Source organism: Lontra canadensis, unplaced genomic scaffold (genome assembly GCF_010015895.1).
Source record: "Lontra canadensis isolate GAN:19392208 unplaced genomic scaffold, GSC_riverotter_1.0 scaffold25, whole genome shotgun sequence".
Lineage (NCBI taxonomy): Eukaryota > Metazoa > Chordata > Mammalia > Carnivora > Mustelidae > Lontra > Lontra canadensis.
In genome coordinates this window covers 20181914-20201015 of record NW_022631019.1, presented here as the reverse complement: position 1 = coordinate 20201015, position 19102 = coordinate 20181914, and the positions used below count along the sequence as shown (strand labels likewise).

The window sequence follows — 19102 nt, the reverse complement described above, 5'->3', positions numbered from 1 at the left end:
CAGCAGCCAGAATTCCAGAATTCCATCGGCGACCCAGTCACAGCCGGCACGAATGACAAAAGGTACGTTTAATTTACAATGTAATAAAGGTTACAGGTAAAAAGCTACACATAAAGCGTGAAAAGGCCTATTACACAAATGTACAAATCTCTGTACAAAGCTCGTATCACTGTTTGCTACCTTCGTCTCCTAGGTTTGTTAGCTGGGCCCAGTCCTGGAGCTCTGGGTTATGAGAGCTCTCAGTGAAGGAGGGGAGAGCCGCTGAACCAACATTTAAAAATGTCCTCTTAAAGACATCAGTTATTTGCAAAGTAATCTTTTCCTTTTTAATGGAATTGCTGCTCTGACTGGTCATATCCTTAAAAAATTACCTTCACAACACACTTGAAAAGGAAAGCAAGGCTTTAGCGAGTGGAGGACAGTACTCTGGAATCAAACGAGAAACTTCAGGAAGTAGAGTACTCACTCAGGTGTGATGAGAGAAACAGGTAAAGTTCCAACAATACTGTAAGTTTAACTACCCATCCGTGTCTATGGCACTGGTCACAGATGAAGGAAAATCAGAATGTTCTCATTCCAACAGAAAGGACAAAAGCGAAAAAAGCCTAACTATTGGACCTCAAAACCAGTGACCTAGGCAAACATTTCTGAGTTGAAACCTTAGCTTAACCGAAGAATTCTAAACCCCCTTCTGATCGACCTGGAATCCATGGTAACCCCTTCGTTATCTGGGACTTGCAAGGAAAGTCAACAGAAATCAGGCTGCTGGACCCACAGGCTGCTGATGCCGCTCCCAGCGCCATGGCTCGAGATCCCACCCAAAGGCCTGGAATCTCCCCTCAGGGTACAGGACTTTTAAATCAAAATGACCCTAAAACGAGGGAGAACAGAAAAAGGAGGTCATGGAAGGCCTGGGAAAGAGCCAGGGCAGCCTACTTGGCAGGAAATATGAAACACTGCTCTACACTCGAAGTGTTCTGAAGACAGGTCTTTATGGGCTACTCCCCAGCTTTAATAGTACATGGTTAGGGCCCCAGGAGACATTCTGAAAGACGAGACCGCACACATGGAAAGTTTTCTCCCTAGTTCATTAGCTCCCCCCTCACCCTTCCACCCAATTCCCACCCAATCCCACCCTTCTCCATGACCAAAAATATCAAATCAGTAAGGAAGGTGTGGGCTTCTTGCCCGGCCAAGCCTCTTTTGCGTATTTCTTCTTCTTGGGTTCGTTGACGGCTTCGGGGTTATAGACCGCAGGGTTGGGTGCAGGGTTCATGTTCACTGCTGACGGCACGACGGGAGTCAAGTCCACGTCAGGGGCGAGGTTCGGGTACGGCATGGGCAAGCCCCCGATGAGTGCTGTCCCGTGGATGCCGTGTGGCTGGGAGCCGGCTTCACTGTGCGTGGGAGGCAGGCCCCCGTACAGTCCTCCACTGAAGGCAAAGTTCTGCATGCGCCTGCTCCCCGACTCCTCCAGGCCCAGGGAGCCAGGGCCTTCCACCCGCTTCTTCTGTGGTTCATAAGGAACAGAGGAAGCGAGAGGTGAGGCACAAGAGGGTGTTAGTTAGCCTTTTCTATTCCAGCCCTAGAAAACAGGGAGAAGGCCCCCAACCCTCTAGCTTGTTTTGTTTCCCAGACAACCTATTTTACTGTCCTAAAGTCTCAGGATTTGAAGAGACCAGGCGGTCATTGTCTAACACGATGGCTCCCAAACACCACTGCCCACAAAGGGTTCATCATCCTACATCACGCTGAGAAAAATGAAGACAATGTGTGAGCTTTTCATAAAGCAAACCTATCCAGTTTAAGTGACTACTCTTTGTCCTATAGTCATAGCCTTCCTCTCTTTTGATGTTAAAATACCCTTTTAGGAAGCAGAGGTGTTATTAGGTGTTAATAAGAATTTAAGTAAAAAGCTAGTATCTTCATACTGACAGCCCGATTTTTGAACATTACTCTGAGAGCAAAACAAATCTGTAGTGATGGAAAGTAGTCTACTGCATGCCTGGGACTGGGAGTGGGGGAAACTGACAGCAAGGGGGACATGGGGGAACTTTCTGGGGTTTCTAATCTATATAATTAGAATAATGGTGGCTACCCATGTGCACACATTTGTCAAAACTCAAACTATACACTTAAAATGTGTGTATTTTATTGTATGTAAATTATAATAAAACTGACAAAGAAGTAAAAATATCTGCTGGTTTTACGCCTTTTTTTTAAAGTAATCTCTACATCCAAAGTGGGGCTCAAAACTCACAACCCCAAGATTGAGTCACATACTCTACTGACTGAGTCAGCCAGGTGCCCCTTGCTGGTTTTGTATTTTTTTCTTAGCGGGGGAGGGGTACAGGGAGAGAAGGAATCTTAAGCAGGCTCCATGCCTGCACGGAGCCGGACGCAGGGCTCAATTCCACAGCCCTAAGATCATGACCTGATCCACAGTCAAGAGTACTCTTAACCAAATGAGCCACCCAGGAGCCCGTTTTTTTTTTTTTTTTAATTTACTTTTATTGGACAGTGAGAGAGAGAGCCCACAAGTAGGCAGAGAGGCAGGCAGAGAGAGAGGGGGAAGCAGGCTCCCCGCTGAGCAGAGAGCCCGATGCGGGGCTCGATCCCAGGACCCTGAGATCATGACCTGGGCCGAAGGCAGAGGCCTAACCCACTGAGCCACCCAGGAGACCCAGGAGACCCTGGTTTTATACTGGAATGATAAGAGAACATTCCAAAGGAAGAAGCAAAAAGAGAGAAGAGAGCTCTAGGAGAAATGTGACATAAATGCTACAGAGATGCAGAGAAACATTCCCTCTAGGACTTTTTCACATTTATGAACATTCACGAAAGATCCCCCTCAACCCTCTACCCCTTTTGGATTAAAAAAGACTAACCAAAAACCTGACATAGGTAATCATATAGTCTATTGCAGTCTGAAGATTTTTTTATTTTTTAAAGATTTTATTTATTTGACACCGAGAGAGAGACAGAGAAAGAGAGAGTGTGTGTGCACAAGGAGGGGGAGCAGCGAAGGGATAGGGAGATGCAGATTCCCCACTCAGCCAGGACCCTGGGATCATGACCTGAGCCAAAGGCAGACACCCAACCAACTAAGCCACCTAGGTGCCCCAAGACTTTTTTTTTTTTTTTAAAGTGGGCTCCAGGGGCGCCTGGGTGGCTCAGTGGGTTAAGCCTCTGCCTTCGGCTCAGGTCATGATCCCAGGGTCCTGGGATCGAGCCCCGCATCGGGCTCTCTGCTCAGCAGGGAGCCTGCTTCCCCCTCTCTCTCTCTGCCTGCCTCTCTGGCTGCTTGTGATCTCTGTCAAATAAATAAATAAAATCTTTTATTTATAAATAAATACATACATACATACATACATAAAAGCAGGCTCCACACCCACCATGGAACCAACTCAGGGCTTGAACTCACAACCAATCGTGAGATCAAGACCTGAGCTGAGATCAAGAGCTGGACACTTAGAACTGACTGAGCCACCCAGGCGCCCCGAAAGATCTTTTTTAAAAAAAGATTTTATTTGAGAGAGAGCAAGAGAAAGTGCAAGCACAAGCAGAGGGAATGGGAGAAGGAGAAGCAGACTCTCTATAAGCAGAGACCCAATGTGGGTCTCAATCCCTGGACCCTGGGATCATGACCTGAGCCGAAGGCAGATGCTTAACCACCTGGGCCATCCAGTCGCCCCTAAAGACTTTTTTTAAATAAAACTTTTTAAAATAAAACTTTCTATCACACCTCCGACCATCTTCCAATCACTTCTTGAACATCTCTAACATCTCACTACTTCAAGGGGCCATCTGCTCCCTTTGGACAGTCTGAGCAGTCACATAGTTCCTCCATGTGTTGAGCAATGAGACCATCTCTGTAACTTCTATCTCCTGGCTCTTCAACATATCCGACCTTTCAGCCTAATCCACATCTGGGCTGTCTTTCCTACCCACACCATTCCCAATCACAAAACAAAGGCACGGCCAAAGCTGGAGAGGCCATGCAGAAATGCAACAATACCTCTTCCTCACCGATTAGCTTACTTGGGAGTCAGAGGGCAAGGCTAAAGAAAAGTGGGTCTCTTTGCACCCTGCTGGGAGGTAAATTTACAGATTCCCAGTGTACCACAATTTACACGCAGCATCAAACTGGCCAGTCACCTGCAGTCTTTCTATAGCACTCCAGGATCCCCTAGATTCAGGTGGAATGAAAGTATTTCCACATGAAGAAAAGCAAAGAATGTGTTTTTTTAAAATTAAGCACACAATGAACACTTACCTATACATAAAAGAGTGGGTTTTTAAACCAGACTGTATGGCATTTCAAATACTGTTACAACATGCTTCCTACCTTGACTGGGACCACTGCAGTCTGCACCATGTTCCGGAAGCGACCGACTGAGGGATCCACATCCTCTGCAAAAGATAACAAGACTGGGTTAGTGTGATGCTCTGCTGGAAAGATTAAGGGAACAGGACCCACTGCAAACAAAGTAATCTTAACTCGTATCAAAACAGTAAAACACAGTGAACACTTCAAGTGCTTACTCAGTGCTGGCACTGTGTTAAACCCTCACAACCCTACGAGGTGGCACTACCAGTTAGCACCTAACAGACATGCTTGGGCCTGCAGGGGTGAAGTGCCTGGTCCAGTCACCCTGCTGGGGAGTGGAGGGACCAGGGTTCGCGCCCAAGTGGCCAGAAATCGGCCTGGGCTCTGGACCACTGCGCTGTACTGCCTTTCCCAAATTCTTTTCCATTCCATATACATCCCTCTTTGAAGGGAGAAACCAAAGAGCAGATTTTGTCAATCCCATGCTAGTGATAACACAATGACACGTGACACAGGGGAAGGGATCACACACCATATACCTTGCCAGTGCCTGCTCTTAGCAAACACCAGAAATAGGATTCAGGCTCAGGGCTTCCAAGTTAACCCGGCCTTGTGACCTGAACAACTGTATACAATCAAGACTTACTAAAGGAGCTGAAGCCCAAGTGTTCAGGCAGGGTGGAGAACAGCCCCCTTTTCACTGGGTACACACACACTACTGGCTCTAGCCTCATTCACTGCAGGAAGAAAGTGCTAAGACCAAGGAAGGGACATGCCTGCAGTAACTCTCTCATGCCTCATTTACTGGACATCAAGCATAGAAATAAAGAGCAAGATACTGTCCTGCCTTTAAGAAGTTCACAGCTGAAAAACATAGGCTACAACATAACGGAGGGGTGCAAGATAGCGTTCCTGGAGCACACAGGGGACAACTGGCCTGGATCACCTTGGATGAACAGGACCTTTCTCACCAAAGGCTGAGGGTGTAGAAAAAGGCGGGCAGACTTACTATCATTACTGAAAAAATAACTCCATGCGCCCTCTGTCTTAATATATGGGTGGGAAAGGAACTGTTTCCCTAATAGGGGCTGTACAGCTTATTTTAAATGCAAAGAGGGTGTCTGCTATTCAAAGAAAACACTCCTATGAATCCCTTTGAACAAAGATTCAGTATTTGAGTAATTAATCCCTGGTTTATTTAATAAGTCTGGTTTTTCACATATCACGATGCCTCCAAACAAGAGACCCTGAAACTGCGTTCACAACCAGTCTGCTCAGTGAATGAACAAATGAATGACTTCTATATAGAGGAAAGAAGGAAAGATACCCAGGCTCATTAGGAAAGAGACAAGGTTTCTAAGAAAAGCATTCTTCCTTACCTTTTTCCTCATCCCCATGGGAGCCCTGTTCCAACCATCCCTTCAGCAAGGCAAGCGACATGAAGCAGAAGAGCAGCTTGGGCTGGCTCATGGGGTATGCGCCCCACATGTGCAACAGGCCTGCAGAGGGGCAGGCTTGCTCTCTGGGGGACCCCGTCCTGTGCTGTGCTGGCTGAACAGTGCTAGGGCCTCTCACCCTCTCCTCATCTCTGGCCACTCCACTCCAAGAAAGAGGATACACCCATTCCATGAGATCTCTGCTCCTCGAAGCTCTCTGCTACTACGTCTACCTCTGGCACAGGAACGGTGGCATGGATAAAATGCAAAAGCAGGGCTTGATGACAGTGGGGATCATGGCTAACATTTGTCAGTGGCTTACTGAGTGCCGAGCGCTGATCTAAAGTATTTATACATGGATTAATCATTCAGCCTCCCCACCAATCCTGTGAGGCTGATATATGTTAAGTCACTTGGTCAAGGTCACAGAGCTTATACTAAGTGAAGAGGTCCATTTCAAACCCAGGTCCTCTTAACTGTTATGCTGGGCTCTGTCTGAATATACATTTCACTCCATGGAAATGATTTCTTCTTTTTAAAAAAATTTTTAAAAACGATTTATTTATTTGAGAGGAAGAGGGAGTGACAGCATAAACACAGGAGGGGAAGGGCAGACAGAGAGACAGAGAAAGAAACTCCAGCAGACTCCACGCTCAGCATAGAGCCCAACAAGGGGCTTGATCCCACAATCCTGAGAACACAACCTGAGCCAAATCCAAGAATGGGATGCTTAACTGACTGAGCCATTCAGGTGCCCCCCAGGGCAATAATTTTCAAGGAGAAAAACAGAGCAGACCAGACCCTGAGTTCTAAAGGGGATTTAAAAGACTGACTAGTCCAGGGGCACCTGGGTGGCTCAGTGGGTTAAGCCTCTGCCTTCGGCTTGGGTTGTGGTCTCAGGGTCCTGGGATCGAGCCCCATGTTGAGACCTCTGCTCAGCGGAGAGCCTGCTTCCCCCTCTCTCACTACCTGCCTCTCTGCCTGCTTGTGATCTCTCTGTCAAATAAATAAAATCTAAAAAAAAAAAAAAAAAAAGACTGACTAGTCCAGTGATTCCCAAATTGCTGGCTATTCATCAGTACAAAAAAGAGCTTGTTTTAAAACTATAAAATTTCTAGGTCCAACCCCTAGGAATTCTTATTCAATAGGTTCTGGGGCCCAGAAGTAAGTTTTCCCAACTGGTCACTCAGCCCCTGCCTGAACACTTCCACTGGGCACCCACTGCTTGGATAGTTACCCTCTACTTCACACACCAAACAGATGCCTGGATCTCTCATATGGTTCTTTTTGACTCTTCTTCTAAATATAAGAAGGATTTGTTGTTTCTTTTTATGCTGAGCCAAATACTTGCTATTCACTGGCTCTAGGTCTGCCTACTCCTTCCTTCCTAAGGTCAGCCCCGCAATATCCAACTACGGTGGCCGTGCCTCCTCAAGCATGGATCCCCCCATTCCCAGCATTTGGGGGACGTCTTCCACAGCTCTGCATCTCCTCCTCCCTCAAGAACTACACAACACGTTCGAGGGTTGAGGCTGTGCTTGCATTTGATAACCTGTCTGGGTGAGTTCTGCTCAGAACGCAGATGAGTGGGGTTACTGTCCCCTACTCTTCTATGAACTAAGCACTTGCTTAGTTTCCAGATGCCCCTGATGACTCATTCAATCAACTGAACTCGCTAGATCTTTTTCATGAGCTGTCACTGGGATGGATCCTCTCCACTGAAATAACTGGTATTTTTGAACCTAAATGCAGGACCTGAAAGTTATTCTCACTGTATTTCCTTTGGGAAGTAAAAGCAACTTATTAGTTTGGGATCCTTGTTTCTATCCATTGAGACTGATTTCTAACAAGGTTTTCAGAATCTCAAATTCATCCTCATTATACAAACGATACCTCCTGGCTCGATGTCATCTACCTACCAGGTACTTGACGTACAATTTGAGCCCAAGAAATGGACGTTGAATGATGGAACAAACTGTTGGAAGTGGTGGCCTTCCCATAAACAAGATGCTCTCATCTTGCTGACACTGCCGTACAAACTCTCTACACATTACTTCCTTACAGAGAAGCAAGTCTTTAGTGCACCTAATGGTGGTAACAGAAGGCTCTCCAATCTTAGAGTTACCACTCACACTAAGAATTCCACAAAGAAAGTAATGCTCTACTCTGAGGTAAAACACAACAAACAACTCTACTTCAGCCTCCACTGTGACACCGACCTACTAGATCAGGTGGGAATTAGAGCCTGGCTCTGTTTACTGAATTATATAGGCCCTTCCGCTATTTCTCTCACACTGCAACTGCATGATGCTTGAGGGCTGGAGGGCACACCATCAGTGACCTGTAAGAATTCTCATTCCTTAATATAGCACTGGTTATCCTACACCTTGTTGATCAACATTACAACCAGCCTACACATTGTGCACACTATTCTCAGAGGTCACAGCTTTGTCATCCGAAGAAGCTAGGAAGACACCTCACCTGGGTTGATGATCTCATCATCCTCACTGAAAGTCACCCTCGAGTTCTTCCTCTTCCTCTTTGGTCTCTGAATGTCAAGATTCCCCTCCTCAATGGTCAGGGTGGAAATCCGCTTGTTGTGGGCAGTGTTGAACTCTGTCAGGTTCTAGGCCAGGGTTCACACAAGACAGACAAGAGTCAGTACACAGGGAATCTGAAGAACATAGAGCTAAATAAAGGCAAGAAGGCTTTAGAAGCGAACATTTTAACTTCTCCAGGCAAACAAGTTTCTCTTTTGTATTCAGAAAAAACTCATTACTGGCCTTAGACTGCTACTATTAACAAGCCTCTTTCGACAAAATACGGAACATTCTGACTAGTGGGGCAGTGATGGTAAAAGGAGGTGAAGAACCTTGACTTGAGAACAGGTCATCTGTGCAAATATCCCTGAGGTGAGGTTCTGTTTTGGGGGGAAAAGACTATCATGTCTTCATGCTGAGAATCAAAGAACATGACTGGGAGGAACTCTACGAACTGCCTTAAAGTAATGAAACAGAGATGAGAGAGGGCAACCGACAGCATCTTTCCCAGCAGCTCCCCACTGAAGCTCAGAAGGACAGGGCCAGAGCACTTAATATTTGGCAGTAATAGTATGTCGCAACCCGGCCCTGTGTATGGCCCCATTTCTATTCATAACCACCCATCTATTTCAATGATTAACTTGGCCTCAGCACTGCTGCCTGCCTCTTCCCAATTCCCTGGACTTATTCCAATCTGCACTGCAGTCTGAGACACTCCAAAAGTCTTGAGAAGGAACACCCAGGGCAGACCTAACTAAACTTAAAAGACAGGGAAGCAGGGAAGCAACCTGGAGGAGAGATGGGCAAGAGTGACTCTCAGCAAGGTGCCCGGCTACGAGGCTACTTTTTTAGAACAAATAACTTCTAAATGATAAGATTTTTGTTGTGCTTTTTTTCCTAAGGGCCGGGAAACTGCCCTGATGAACAAGAGGTAAATGCATGAGGATGGTTGAGGACATGCTGGCATTTGGTCTACGTGCATAGACCAGTCACACCAGTGCAGTGACGGACATGTTAAGGACAACAGTCACATCATAAACCACTGGGGCTAGCCTCTAGAAAAGGACAACTTTAGCACTTTAAAATCACATCCTGTAAATTCACGGCCTTTGGGGGGCAGCTAGGTCCATAAGACCAAAAGCAATCTAGTTCTACTCAGAGATTCTTAGGCCTTTTGAACCATATCAAAAAAAGCAATGTAAATGAACAAAAGCTTCAGTCTCTCTAAGCCTATGCTGTCTAACAGAACTTCCTGAGTGACAGAAATGTTCTATATCATTGTCATTCAATATGGTAGTCGCTAGCCTCATGTTGACTACTGAGGACCAGAAATGTGGTTAGTAGCTACTACACTGGACAGGGCAACTCTAGAAAAGTCCAACTCCCAGCCTCGGCTTCTAACATCCAGTGATGGGGCACAGACTACCATGAAGGTCTGACAGGAACTCCTCTCAAGGTCCAGCTGGACAGAACCAAGCCCACACGGCGCAGCCGTCCCAGGTGCATCCTATCTAGCCACTCTGTATGGCAAAATGGCAGAGGCCCACCACTGCGCTCAAGAAAACTTCCTGATGCTAAGTCACTGGCATTTCGAGCTGCACAGAACAGCTACATACTGCAAAAACCAGAGTCCCCAAAGACAAAACACCACCACAGATGGACGCAGAATTACATCAAGCTCAGTCTCCTCCTCTGGAAGCCCCAGTAAGCCCTTGAGCTCATCGTCCTCTCCACCCATCTTCTCATCTCCCTTCACAGCTGATGGCAGTGTCTGAGGCTTCTCACGTAGAGTGTAGGCCCTTGTGGATGCGCCAAACGAGACAGTGGAATCGATGGGAATCTGCTGAGGCTTGTGAGGTTCCAACCGAATGTGACCCAAGAAAGTGCCGTGTGCTGGGAATAACCAAATCAGAAATATAAGAGAGAAAAACAGAAACAAAAACCAATCTGAGTTGTAGAAGGGCAAGTAGCTCCTCCCAGCACATCATTTTTGCTTTTTAAAATGAAAATAGCACTGGGTCCACTTTGCATCCCTTGTCATGGGTCACAATGAAAAGGACACTCTTCACTGAGTCTTGAATCTCTTCAGTGGATTTCTTACACATCTCCAGACCTGTCGTTACCCCATAGAACAAAGACCACAGCTCGCTCTCTGCTGCCAGATAGGTTTGGCTTCATTCTGGGTCCAGCAAGCATGGCACTAACCCAGCAACAGCCATGCCCCACAAGGCAGAAGACAGGCACTGCTGTGATCTGACCTCTCCAGCCCCAAGTGTAAGGAAAGTAAGAACTTCTGGCCTGGTAGCAGTTATGTTGGGGTTTTTCCAGGGCAACAAAGGACACTGGCTGAAACAGGTGCAATATGTATGCCAAGATAAACCAAAATTCTACTGGAGAGACTCAGTGTTTTCTCATGTCAGCGTTCTGCATGTTACAAAATGGAAAGAAAAGATGCGATAAATTTGCAAGTAAGTACTTACAAGACAAGGCTCTCCAAGGCCATTATATAAGCACACTGGGGTGTTTGTGTGTGTGTGTGTGTGTGTGTGTGTGTGTTAGGGGAGGGAAGAAAGAGTAGCACATGATCAGCCTAGGAGCAGACTTTACATTTTACACTATATTGATACGTGGGCAAAATGAACAAACTTCAGAGCCCCATGCAGTTAAGTCTCAAGTGCGTTTCTGGGATTATCTTTGGCAAAGATGAAAATCTTACTTGGACTGTGCTCATGGAATTAAAATTGTATTATTAGTAGAGCAAAATGCAGCTGGAATAAAGAACCCACTATAAAAAATTAAATTTTGCTCAAATAAGTATTTTTTAATGTCCTGCAATACTACTCTAATACATTAACGTAAGTTTCCACGGCTTCTGCTTAAACCAGACCACAATTTTATCGCAGTCCTATGAATACCTGAATACCCAGAGCCCCTGGTTCCTGGGTACGTTTTTTTGTTCTCTGTATATACCTATTGCCATTCCAGGAAATGATTCCCCAAAACGCTCTTCTCTCTCTAGTCATCAATTATTTCAGGAAAATGAGAGCTATCACAGAAAGAAAGAGCTGATTTAAAAACCAAACATAAGCTTCTTCCTTGATGAGCAATAAAACATGATTTCAAAACTGAAGAACCCAAAGAGCATTTGCACATTGCCCCAAAGGGAATGTGTGAAACAGGATGGGATGTGAGTTACTTACTACTGTTGAGATCTATTAGGAAAACTCTCTTCAGATGCTTGTGGTAGACCAAGGCAGCGTGGACCCGAGAGCAAGACTGGTGGTCAATGGTAAAGTCACACAAATCAGGGTTTCTCCCAAATAAGTAATACTTCTTCTCATCAATAATCAGTTTCTAAATAAATATTAAATTAAATATTACTTAAATCTTGTTTCAACAGGGTTCAGCAAAAATTCTTCCAATCTAGTAAGCAGAGACTCTTGAGTAGATAAAATTCCTTGCCGCGGTGAAAACAAAATTACTTCCCACTATTCTTCAAGATAAAAAGCTCAGAATAATATACTAGCATTTTTGGGGGGTGGATTGTAATTAATCTCCCCAAATGCAGTGGTTAAATATCTTGTGTTGGTACAAAAAGAACTTTTCTTAATTCTCTTAGATGAATGTAGCCCGTGGGAGTGGCTGTCTTCCACCCATTGGAAATTTAAGATTTTACTAGATCTTAGTTTTAGGTCAACCAGGAAACAAGAAGTACAAAGCATGACTACAAAGTAATGAGAATGCTATTCAGAAAACCTACATTCAGATGAATATTAACAACTGGTGAGGAAAGGAAAGGGGTGTAAACACCTATGGGTATTTTAATTGTACTGCCATAGCCCCAGAGTATTTTTGGAACCCTCTTTAGGAAGTACAATTACATTACATACCATGGTACGGGTATTTAAATCCAACTTCATTGGCCAAAAAAATTATTACTCTAAGTTAACTCTAAATAAGTATTTGCTATATCCAAACACAGAACTACTTCATGGGGCAAAGATTTTCTAGGTCTGGGTTAGAAGGGTATGGGGATTAATACTGACTGACAGACCATTTACTGCTAGGCATTTTAAGCATGAGCTCATCTATTTCTCAAAACAACTCTGTGAAACAAGTATCACCTCTATTGTTAAAGACAAGAACACAGATGGAAAGAGATGAAGTCACTCATCCAAGGTGGCCCAGCTGGTTAAGTAGCAGAGCTGGGATTTGAACTCAGGTGAGAATGACCTGCAATGCCAATATTGTAAAGAATGTGCCATTGTCTGAAACAATTCTAAGAGACGAGCTCTAGAACGTTTGTAGACACTGCTATGGCACGAAAAAGAACCCAAAACTATAAAATGACCCAATACAATACCATAAAAGGAGATTTCACAGACCAGCAAACTATTATTTAAAAAAAGCTATGAGGAGAGTAGGAGCTGATGTAGCACTGTTAACTTTTGGCTTTGCCAAATAAGGACATTAAAAAAAAACTGTCACCAATTAGTATCATCGTAATCATTTTATAAAAGAAGATCATTTCAACCTCAAATAAGAAGGAAGGATAAGGATAAAGGACATTGTTTGAGCCCATTTTAGCTTTATGGAACATTCACATTATTCTTACTTTTATTTACTTTTTTTAATCTTTATTTAAGTAATCCCTACACCCAATGTGCGGCTTGAACTCATGACCCCGAGATCAAGAGTGGCACGCTCCACCAACAGAGCCAGCCAGGCTCCCAATCCTTATCTTTCTTTTAACCTTGAATCAGTAAAGCCTTTGCTGGTTGGCTGTAGACTGGGTGGTTATAGATGAAGGACTCTGGATGAATTATACTTCTCCCAGTTCCAGAAGTCTGTAACTTGACCGCTCAAGGAAATGTTTGTGTTTTTCCTTTACACACGAGGTCTCCTTAGGCTCTAGTTCACATTTCACACTACACTCCTCCTAACATCCCCAAGAGAAGATAGCACGAAGCTGAGTAGAGAAATAGTCAAGTTAGTATGGTACCAGGTAGGACCCAAGAGGCTTAGATTTCCTTCCTGGCTGTATCACTGAACGCACAGTGGGCCACCATTCTCCCCCGTGCTTTAGTGTTCCCCTTGTGAATCCAGAAGTATATCCCCCACGGATACTGCAGCAACTGCACAGCACTTCGGTGCCATGCACTGTGCTAGGTTTCCTGCTGTGTCCCTTCATCTCCACAACCACTCTGTGCAGGGGGCAGATACTTTTATTCTTATTTTTGTGATGATGAAGTTGAGCCAAAAGAAAGTAATTAACATATTCAAGTTCAGGCAACTAAACACAGTAGTTGCCTCCTTATCTGCAGGGCACACGTTCCAAGACCACCAGCGGATGCCTGAAACCTCCTATAACACCAAACCTTACATCCTGTGTCTTTTCCTATACGTACATACCTGTGATAAAGTTTAATTTATTAATTAGGCACAGTAAGAGACTAACAACAATAAAAGAACAGCTGTAACAATATACTGCAATAAAAGTGAATGTGAATGTGGCAACTCTCTCAGAATATTTTATTGTACTATACTCACCCTTCTGGTGATGATGTGAATTGATAAAATGCCTATGTGATGAGATGAAGTGAGGTGAATGACAGAGACACTGACACAGCATCAGGCCACTACTGACCTCTGACAACATGTCAGGAGGATCAGCTGTGCCAGTAACTGAAATGGTGGGAAGCAAAACCATGGATAAGGGGGGATACTACTGATTTGTAAGCTGGATTAGAGATCCAGGTCCATCTTACTTCAGAGTCCAAGCTCTTTTAGCCACTACATTTCTTATTTTCTTCACTCTACCTACATCAAAAAAATGCACCATAAGGCAAGGAACATTTCAAGAAGTGAACAAGTACTATGGGTCACACTGTTAATTTTTCTTTTAACCATCACTTACCCAGTCTCTTCCAAGCTTATTCTTAAGGCTCAATTGGTTCAAGCTAGTCTAGGTATGTGGGTCACCTCTGGGAAACTCTGTCCAGCAGCACCCATCTGCTGCTGGCAGAGCCTGTGCAAGGTCCATACCGCTATGGAGCACTGAGACTGAACCACAGCCTGACAGCTCAATCAACCATCCCACGTCAGCACCAAGTTTTAAGGTTTAGGTTAAAAATAGGACATTGATTTATAACTGAGAGATCCTTGAAATTTCAACTTCTTGCTCTTTCCAGGTACTGTCTATGAGGGCTGAATCTCACAGCATTTTTCGTTTATATTTACATGCACACAGATTATGTATGCACAAAACTTCAATTTGCTAACTACAGTGCCCATAGGCTGGTCTCAAGGAAGTAATATGTAAGATCACCCACTCCTGGGTTCTAATGTAACAGTGACCAGATTTAGGTGTCTGGTCACCTAACCTGTATCTCCAGGTGGGGAAGGAGATACCAGGTTATCTCCTGGTAACCTGGTGGGGTGGGGGTGGGGAAGGAGAAAGGGTCTCCAAATTAAAAAGATATACATTCATTAGTAAAGGTATCTCAAGGGATGCCTGGGTGGCTCAGTGGGTTAAGTGTTTGCCTTTGGCTCAGTCATGATCCCAGGGTCCTGGGATTGAGCCCCCCATCGGGCTCCCTGTGCAGTGGTGAAGCCTGCTTCTCCCTCTCCCTCTGCCTGCCGTTTCCCCTGCTTGTGCTCTTTCCCTCTCTCTCTCTGTCAAGTAAACAAATAAAATCTTTAAAAAAAAAAAAAAAGGGTATCTCAATTACAGGAACGTTCAAATATATGGGGGTAATAGTATGTCTTAGAATCAAGGAAATGTGTTAATTCTTGAATGATACCAACTGAACAAAATAATGCATTGCTCTTTCAATAGTAACTAACACCACAATTTCTTGCCTAGCTATCGCTAGTAACACTATTCAGTTGTGCCTCTGAGTTATAACTCAGAGTGTGTCTTTACACACTGGGCTTAAAAGACTCATGGCTTTTGTTTTAATATTGCACTTCTTAAACCCAGCTATCACGACACATCACAAGCCTTTGACACAAGGCCAGGATACAGATAGCCCGGTTAGTATCAAGTGCCACCTAAACCCTTAAAAATAAGCACATCTTAGGTCTGTTCCCCTCAGAAACAATACAGTGATGCCTAAGGATTGTAACTTGACAATTGTGTGGCAACTCAGCATACCTGAGAGCACTGAAAGACAGAGAAGATGATCAGTTAGAAACCAGTAATCAGAGGGATGTTTGACAAATTAGTGCTTTGAAAATATAAATTATTTCACAAAGGAATGTGATTATTAGCTTTAAGGCTATGCCTCATGGTTTCTACTACCAACTAAAGATTTACTAAATTCTAGTATGAAAATAAATTCCTTTATGTCTTCACAGCTTCATGCTATTTAGCAACAATATTTTACATCTGTGGAATAGTCTGTAGTAAAAAAGACAGACATTTTAGCTAAATTATTTCCTTGAATAACCTGGGTGTTTTGTAACCTCTAAGATAGAAGAACTCAACACAAAAGGCCTCTATCAGTGACTGGCTAAGGGCATGATGAATTAAGAGCATTCATCACAAATCATGCCTTAATACTTTGCAAAACACCTGGGTCTCCTTCAGATCTCAGATGCCTTTTAACCACGGAACATCTTGATCTTTACTACACACACCAAAGAAAACCAACTACATCCAATAATGGGGCCTTGAACCTAAATTCTACCTAAGTAAGCAAACATAAAATTGTCTTAAGACATGGAGACTCACAACTCCATGGTCATAGGGGGCATAATCTCCATTTCTTGGTAAGTAAATGGCACCATAAGGATTAAAAAAATTTACAGAACCTAAGAGCTAATCAAAATTCATGTTCTCTTGAAGTTCCATGTGGTGTCCATTCTAAAGACTTGTATAAAAGCTGGAATTCTGCTAAACTTTTCCGGTATAGTACTTATTTCAATTATAGTCATGTAATTTTTGTGTGATTGTGTTTCCTACCATGTTTGTTTTGTTCACTATTGTAGTCCCTCCTCTGCTGAGCACAATGACTAGCGTACAGTAAGCATTCAATAAATGTTTTGAATGAATGAATGAGTTTCATCACCATGCCATTCTCTTTTCTGAGCAATCGTCTTAGCAAGGGCTTGGGCTTGAATTTTCAGCATAAAAGGAACTTAAAAGTGAAATGCAATCTACATCATTCACTTTCTTCTACAGTTACTGTGTATCTTACAACTTCCACACAACTCTATGTACTCAGAAAGACAGAATTCCCCAAGCCCAGTTTCATAGGGACCCATAAGCTTATGATCAATTAAAACCCTTCATTTGGAAGGTGAGAGAAGTCACAAAAAAATGAGTGTCTGTGGGAGATACCAGGTTTGAATGTGTTATATCACCATGTGCTTTTAATAGGAAAAAAAAAATCAGGATGAACGAAAGTAGCATTGGTGGAAAACAAAGCACAGGAGAGGGGGTGGAAAAGTGAGTCATTGGCAAAAATGTTTAGTGTGATGAGAAAAAAAAGGAAGACAAGTATTTCCATACCTCAATTAGCTTGTCTCCTTTGACTACATCCAGATGTAAACCAGGTGGGGGTTTACCTGCCCTGAAAAATAAGAGTGAGAACAGCATTTTCAGGATGAGTTTGTAAATGCCATTTACAATCACCATCCCATTCAACAATGCAGCCCTTCTACCAGCCTATAATTAGTTCATGTTCAAGCAGAAATGTCATCTACTTCACTGTTATTACAGCTCCTTTCTACATTTGACACTTCCCCAGTGATTCAATTGCTCTAAAACAGACTTTACTGGATCTGTATTTAGAGCAGCACCAAAGAAACCTATATTTTAACACTGGGTATCAACCTCAGAGAAAAAGCAGCACAGAGAGCCCAAGTACTACAGCTAGGGTAGTTTGGTTACTTGGGAGTTTGAATCTAAGATTTACCACTACCACTAATACCCTATAAAGGTAGAATAAATCAGTTGGTGATTGGGTCTGATCAAGATTAGTCTCATCACAGAATAAACAGAGGGCACTGTCCTGAGCTCTTGAGACCAAATCAGGGGTATATAATTATAGGGAGCTAGGGCAATCCAAATGCATGCCCATAAAACCAGGTACCAATAAATACAAAAGATGTTTGTCACTTTTGAACAGGCATGTTTAAGGAACTGTTCTCTATATTTCTTTTAACACCATTCATGGGGGATACATATACGTCAAAACACCAAACAGTGCCTGGTGCATACCAGACTCTGAGGAAATGGTAGGTGATCTCAATTAGTCTCTTCTAAGTTTAAGTCCTGGTCCAACTTTAAGTCCTGGTCCAAATCAGTGCAGCAAGGAACCAAAATAGGCATACAATTTGTAGACTGAAACAACTGGGTGCTACAAAAATGCAGAGGGACCTAGAAAACGGCCACCCTTTCACTTGCTTCTGGTCTTTGCTCCTTTTAAGTTTGAAGAAAGAACAATCTTGCCAGAGCCCCTACATTTGCACGTGCACACACACAATGCATCCTCATCCATCTAACTGAAGATGCAACACAGTCATCTCACAATCCTGCCCCCAACTCCTCTACCGTAGCTGAAAGACAGTGTATTGGACAAACGCTCATTTTTTACGGAAAACAGGGAAAGGAGTGTTAAATGTTATATCCACAACATCCTTTCTGAACTCCTACTATGTGCCTGGCTTAGGCCCAGGAGCTAGGAACAGGAAGATGAATCAGACAGCCCTTGCCCTTGAGGAGCTCACTATAAAGGGAAAGAGAAATAATGCATAAACTGTGATGAGCTACAGCAGAAACATTTCTCCCTCGGATGGGTCTCCTTGCAAGGCAATTCATATGTATTCATCTTGTACCCTGCTCAAATTAAATTACTCCATTGTTCCCAAGAGCTTGGGAAGGGTTGAAAGGGGTTCATCCCAACAACTACTGCCTGCCGGCTTCGAGGTGGGTCTGAGCCGTCCCTGCCCTCAGGGCGCTTCCAGTCTGCGGGAGACAGACAAGCACCGCAGAAGAGATGCAGCAACGACAGAGGAATGCGGGGCACTGAGCTTGGGCTGGGGCCGGGAAGCGGGCTCGTGCGCGCTCGGGACAGAAAGCAGGGGGGCAGGTACGGTGCTCCACAAGAGCACCAGGCACTCAGTCAGGAGTTGAGGTAAGTTCGGGGCCAAGGCCCCGAAGCGCCCCGGCAACCGGGTGATCGCCCAAGGGACTGCCTAAGCGAGCACCTCAGAGCCCCCCAAGTCTGGGTTTCCTCAGTTTCTGGGCCCGGGCTCCAGGCTCCGGGTTCCTCCACACGCCGCCCGGCCCGACGGGCAGTTCTCCCTCAATCAGTTCCAGCGTCTCTGAGCCGTTCGGCTTGCTGCGAGAAATGAGCCGCCCTGCCAGGCCGAGCCAAGCTGGGCCGGGCCAGGCGACTCTGGCCCTGGCCGCCCCGCCACTCACCAGGTCGGGCAGTCGAACAGCGGGAGGCTGGAGCCGGAGTTCGCGGCTGCCGCCATCTTGCGTCTCCCCCTCCCATTTGGCGGGCCCTAAGCACGCCGGGAAACTGGAAGACCCGAGAGGAGAGGCGGCATCCCAGCAGTCCATGCGTACGCACGCGCGCGGGTGCGCGCACGTACATCTACGCACGCGTAGGACGTGTCTAGCCGCCGTGGAGACTGGGATGTGGTTTTTAAGTTCCTTTTCGGTGTTTTGAGACAGCTGGCCTTCTCTGGAAGAGTCTTTGGAAGAGTCTCGGAGGGTAGGGCTTTCCTTGGCCGGGGAGTGTCTGAGGAAAGAGGCTTGTAAGGAGAGGTATCGGTCTACC

At 44.7% G+C, this 19102-nt stretch overlaps 1 protein-coding gene and 1 non-coding gene across 4 annotated transcripts; both read right to left on the bottom strand.

The window, feature by feature from the left end:
• Window positions 1–51: 51 nt before the first annotated feature.
• Window positions 52–18874, bottom strand: PPP1R8 (protein phosphatase 1 regulatory subunit 8). Of its 3 annotated transcripts, XM_032863898.1 has the most exons (7): window positions 18739–18870; window positions 16822–16882; window positions 11507–11660; window positions 9979–10199; window positions 8248–8392; window positions 4349–4413; window positions 52–1510 (listed from the first exon to the last, which is right to left on the bottom strand). In XM_032863898.1, the coding sequence occupies exons 1-7, from the start codon at window positions 18792–18794 to the stop codon at window positions 1157–1159; spliced, it is 1056 nt and encodes a 351-aa protein (XP_032719789.1). In that variant the 5' UTR covers window positions 18795–18870; the 3' UTR covers window positions 52–1156. The 3 variants fall into 3 exon arrangements, with proteins under 3 accessions (XP_032719789.1, XP_032719790.1, XP_032719791.1); XM_032863899.1 differs by lacking the exons at window positions 9979–10199; window positions 11507–11660 and having other exon boundaries at window positions 18739–18874; XM_032863900.1 differs by lacking the exons at window positions 9979–10199; window positions 16822–16882; window positions 18739–18870 and adding an exon at window positions 12431–12580.
• On the bottom strand, window positions 15193–15358 carry LOC116871429. Its single transcript, XR_004383399.1, has one exon.
• Window positions 18875–19102: the final 228 nt, after the last annotated feature.

Excerpts from the sequence above, each read along its gene's own strand:
- PPP1R8 (XM_032863898.1), bottom strand. The coding sequence starts at position 18,794 with ATGGCGGCAGCCGCGAACTCCGGCTCCAGCCTCCCGCTGTTCGACTGC. Across the intron at positions 11,661-16,821 it reads AAGGAGACAAGCTAATTGAG|AAACTGATTATTGATGAGAA; the intron begins GTATGGAAATAC and ends ATATTTATTTAG. Across the intron at positions 1,511-4,348 it reads CTGCAGTGGTCCCAGTCAAG|AAGAAGCGGGTGGAAGGCCC; the intron begins GTAGGAAGCATG and ends TATGAACCACAG.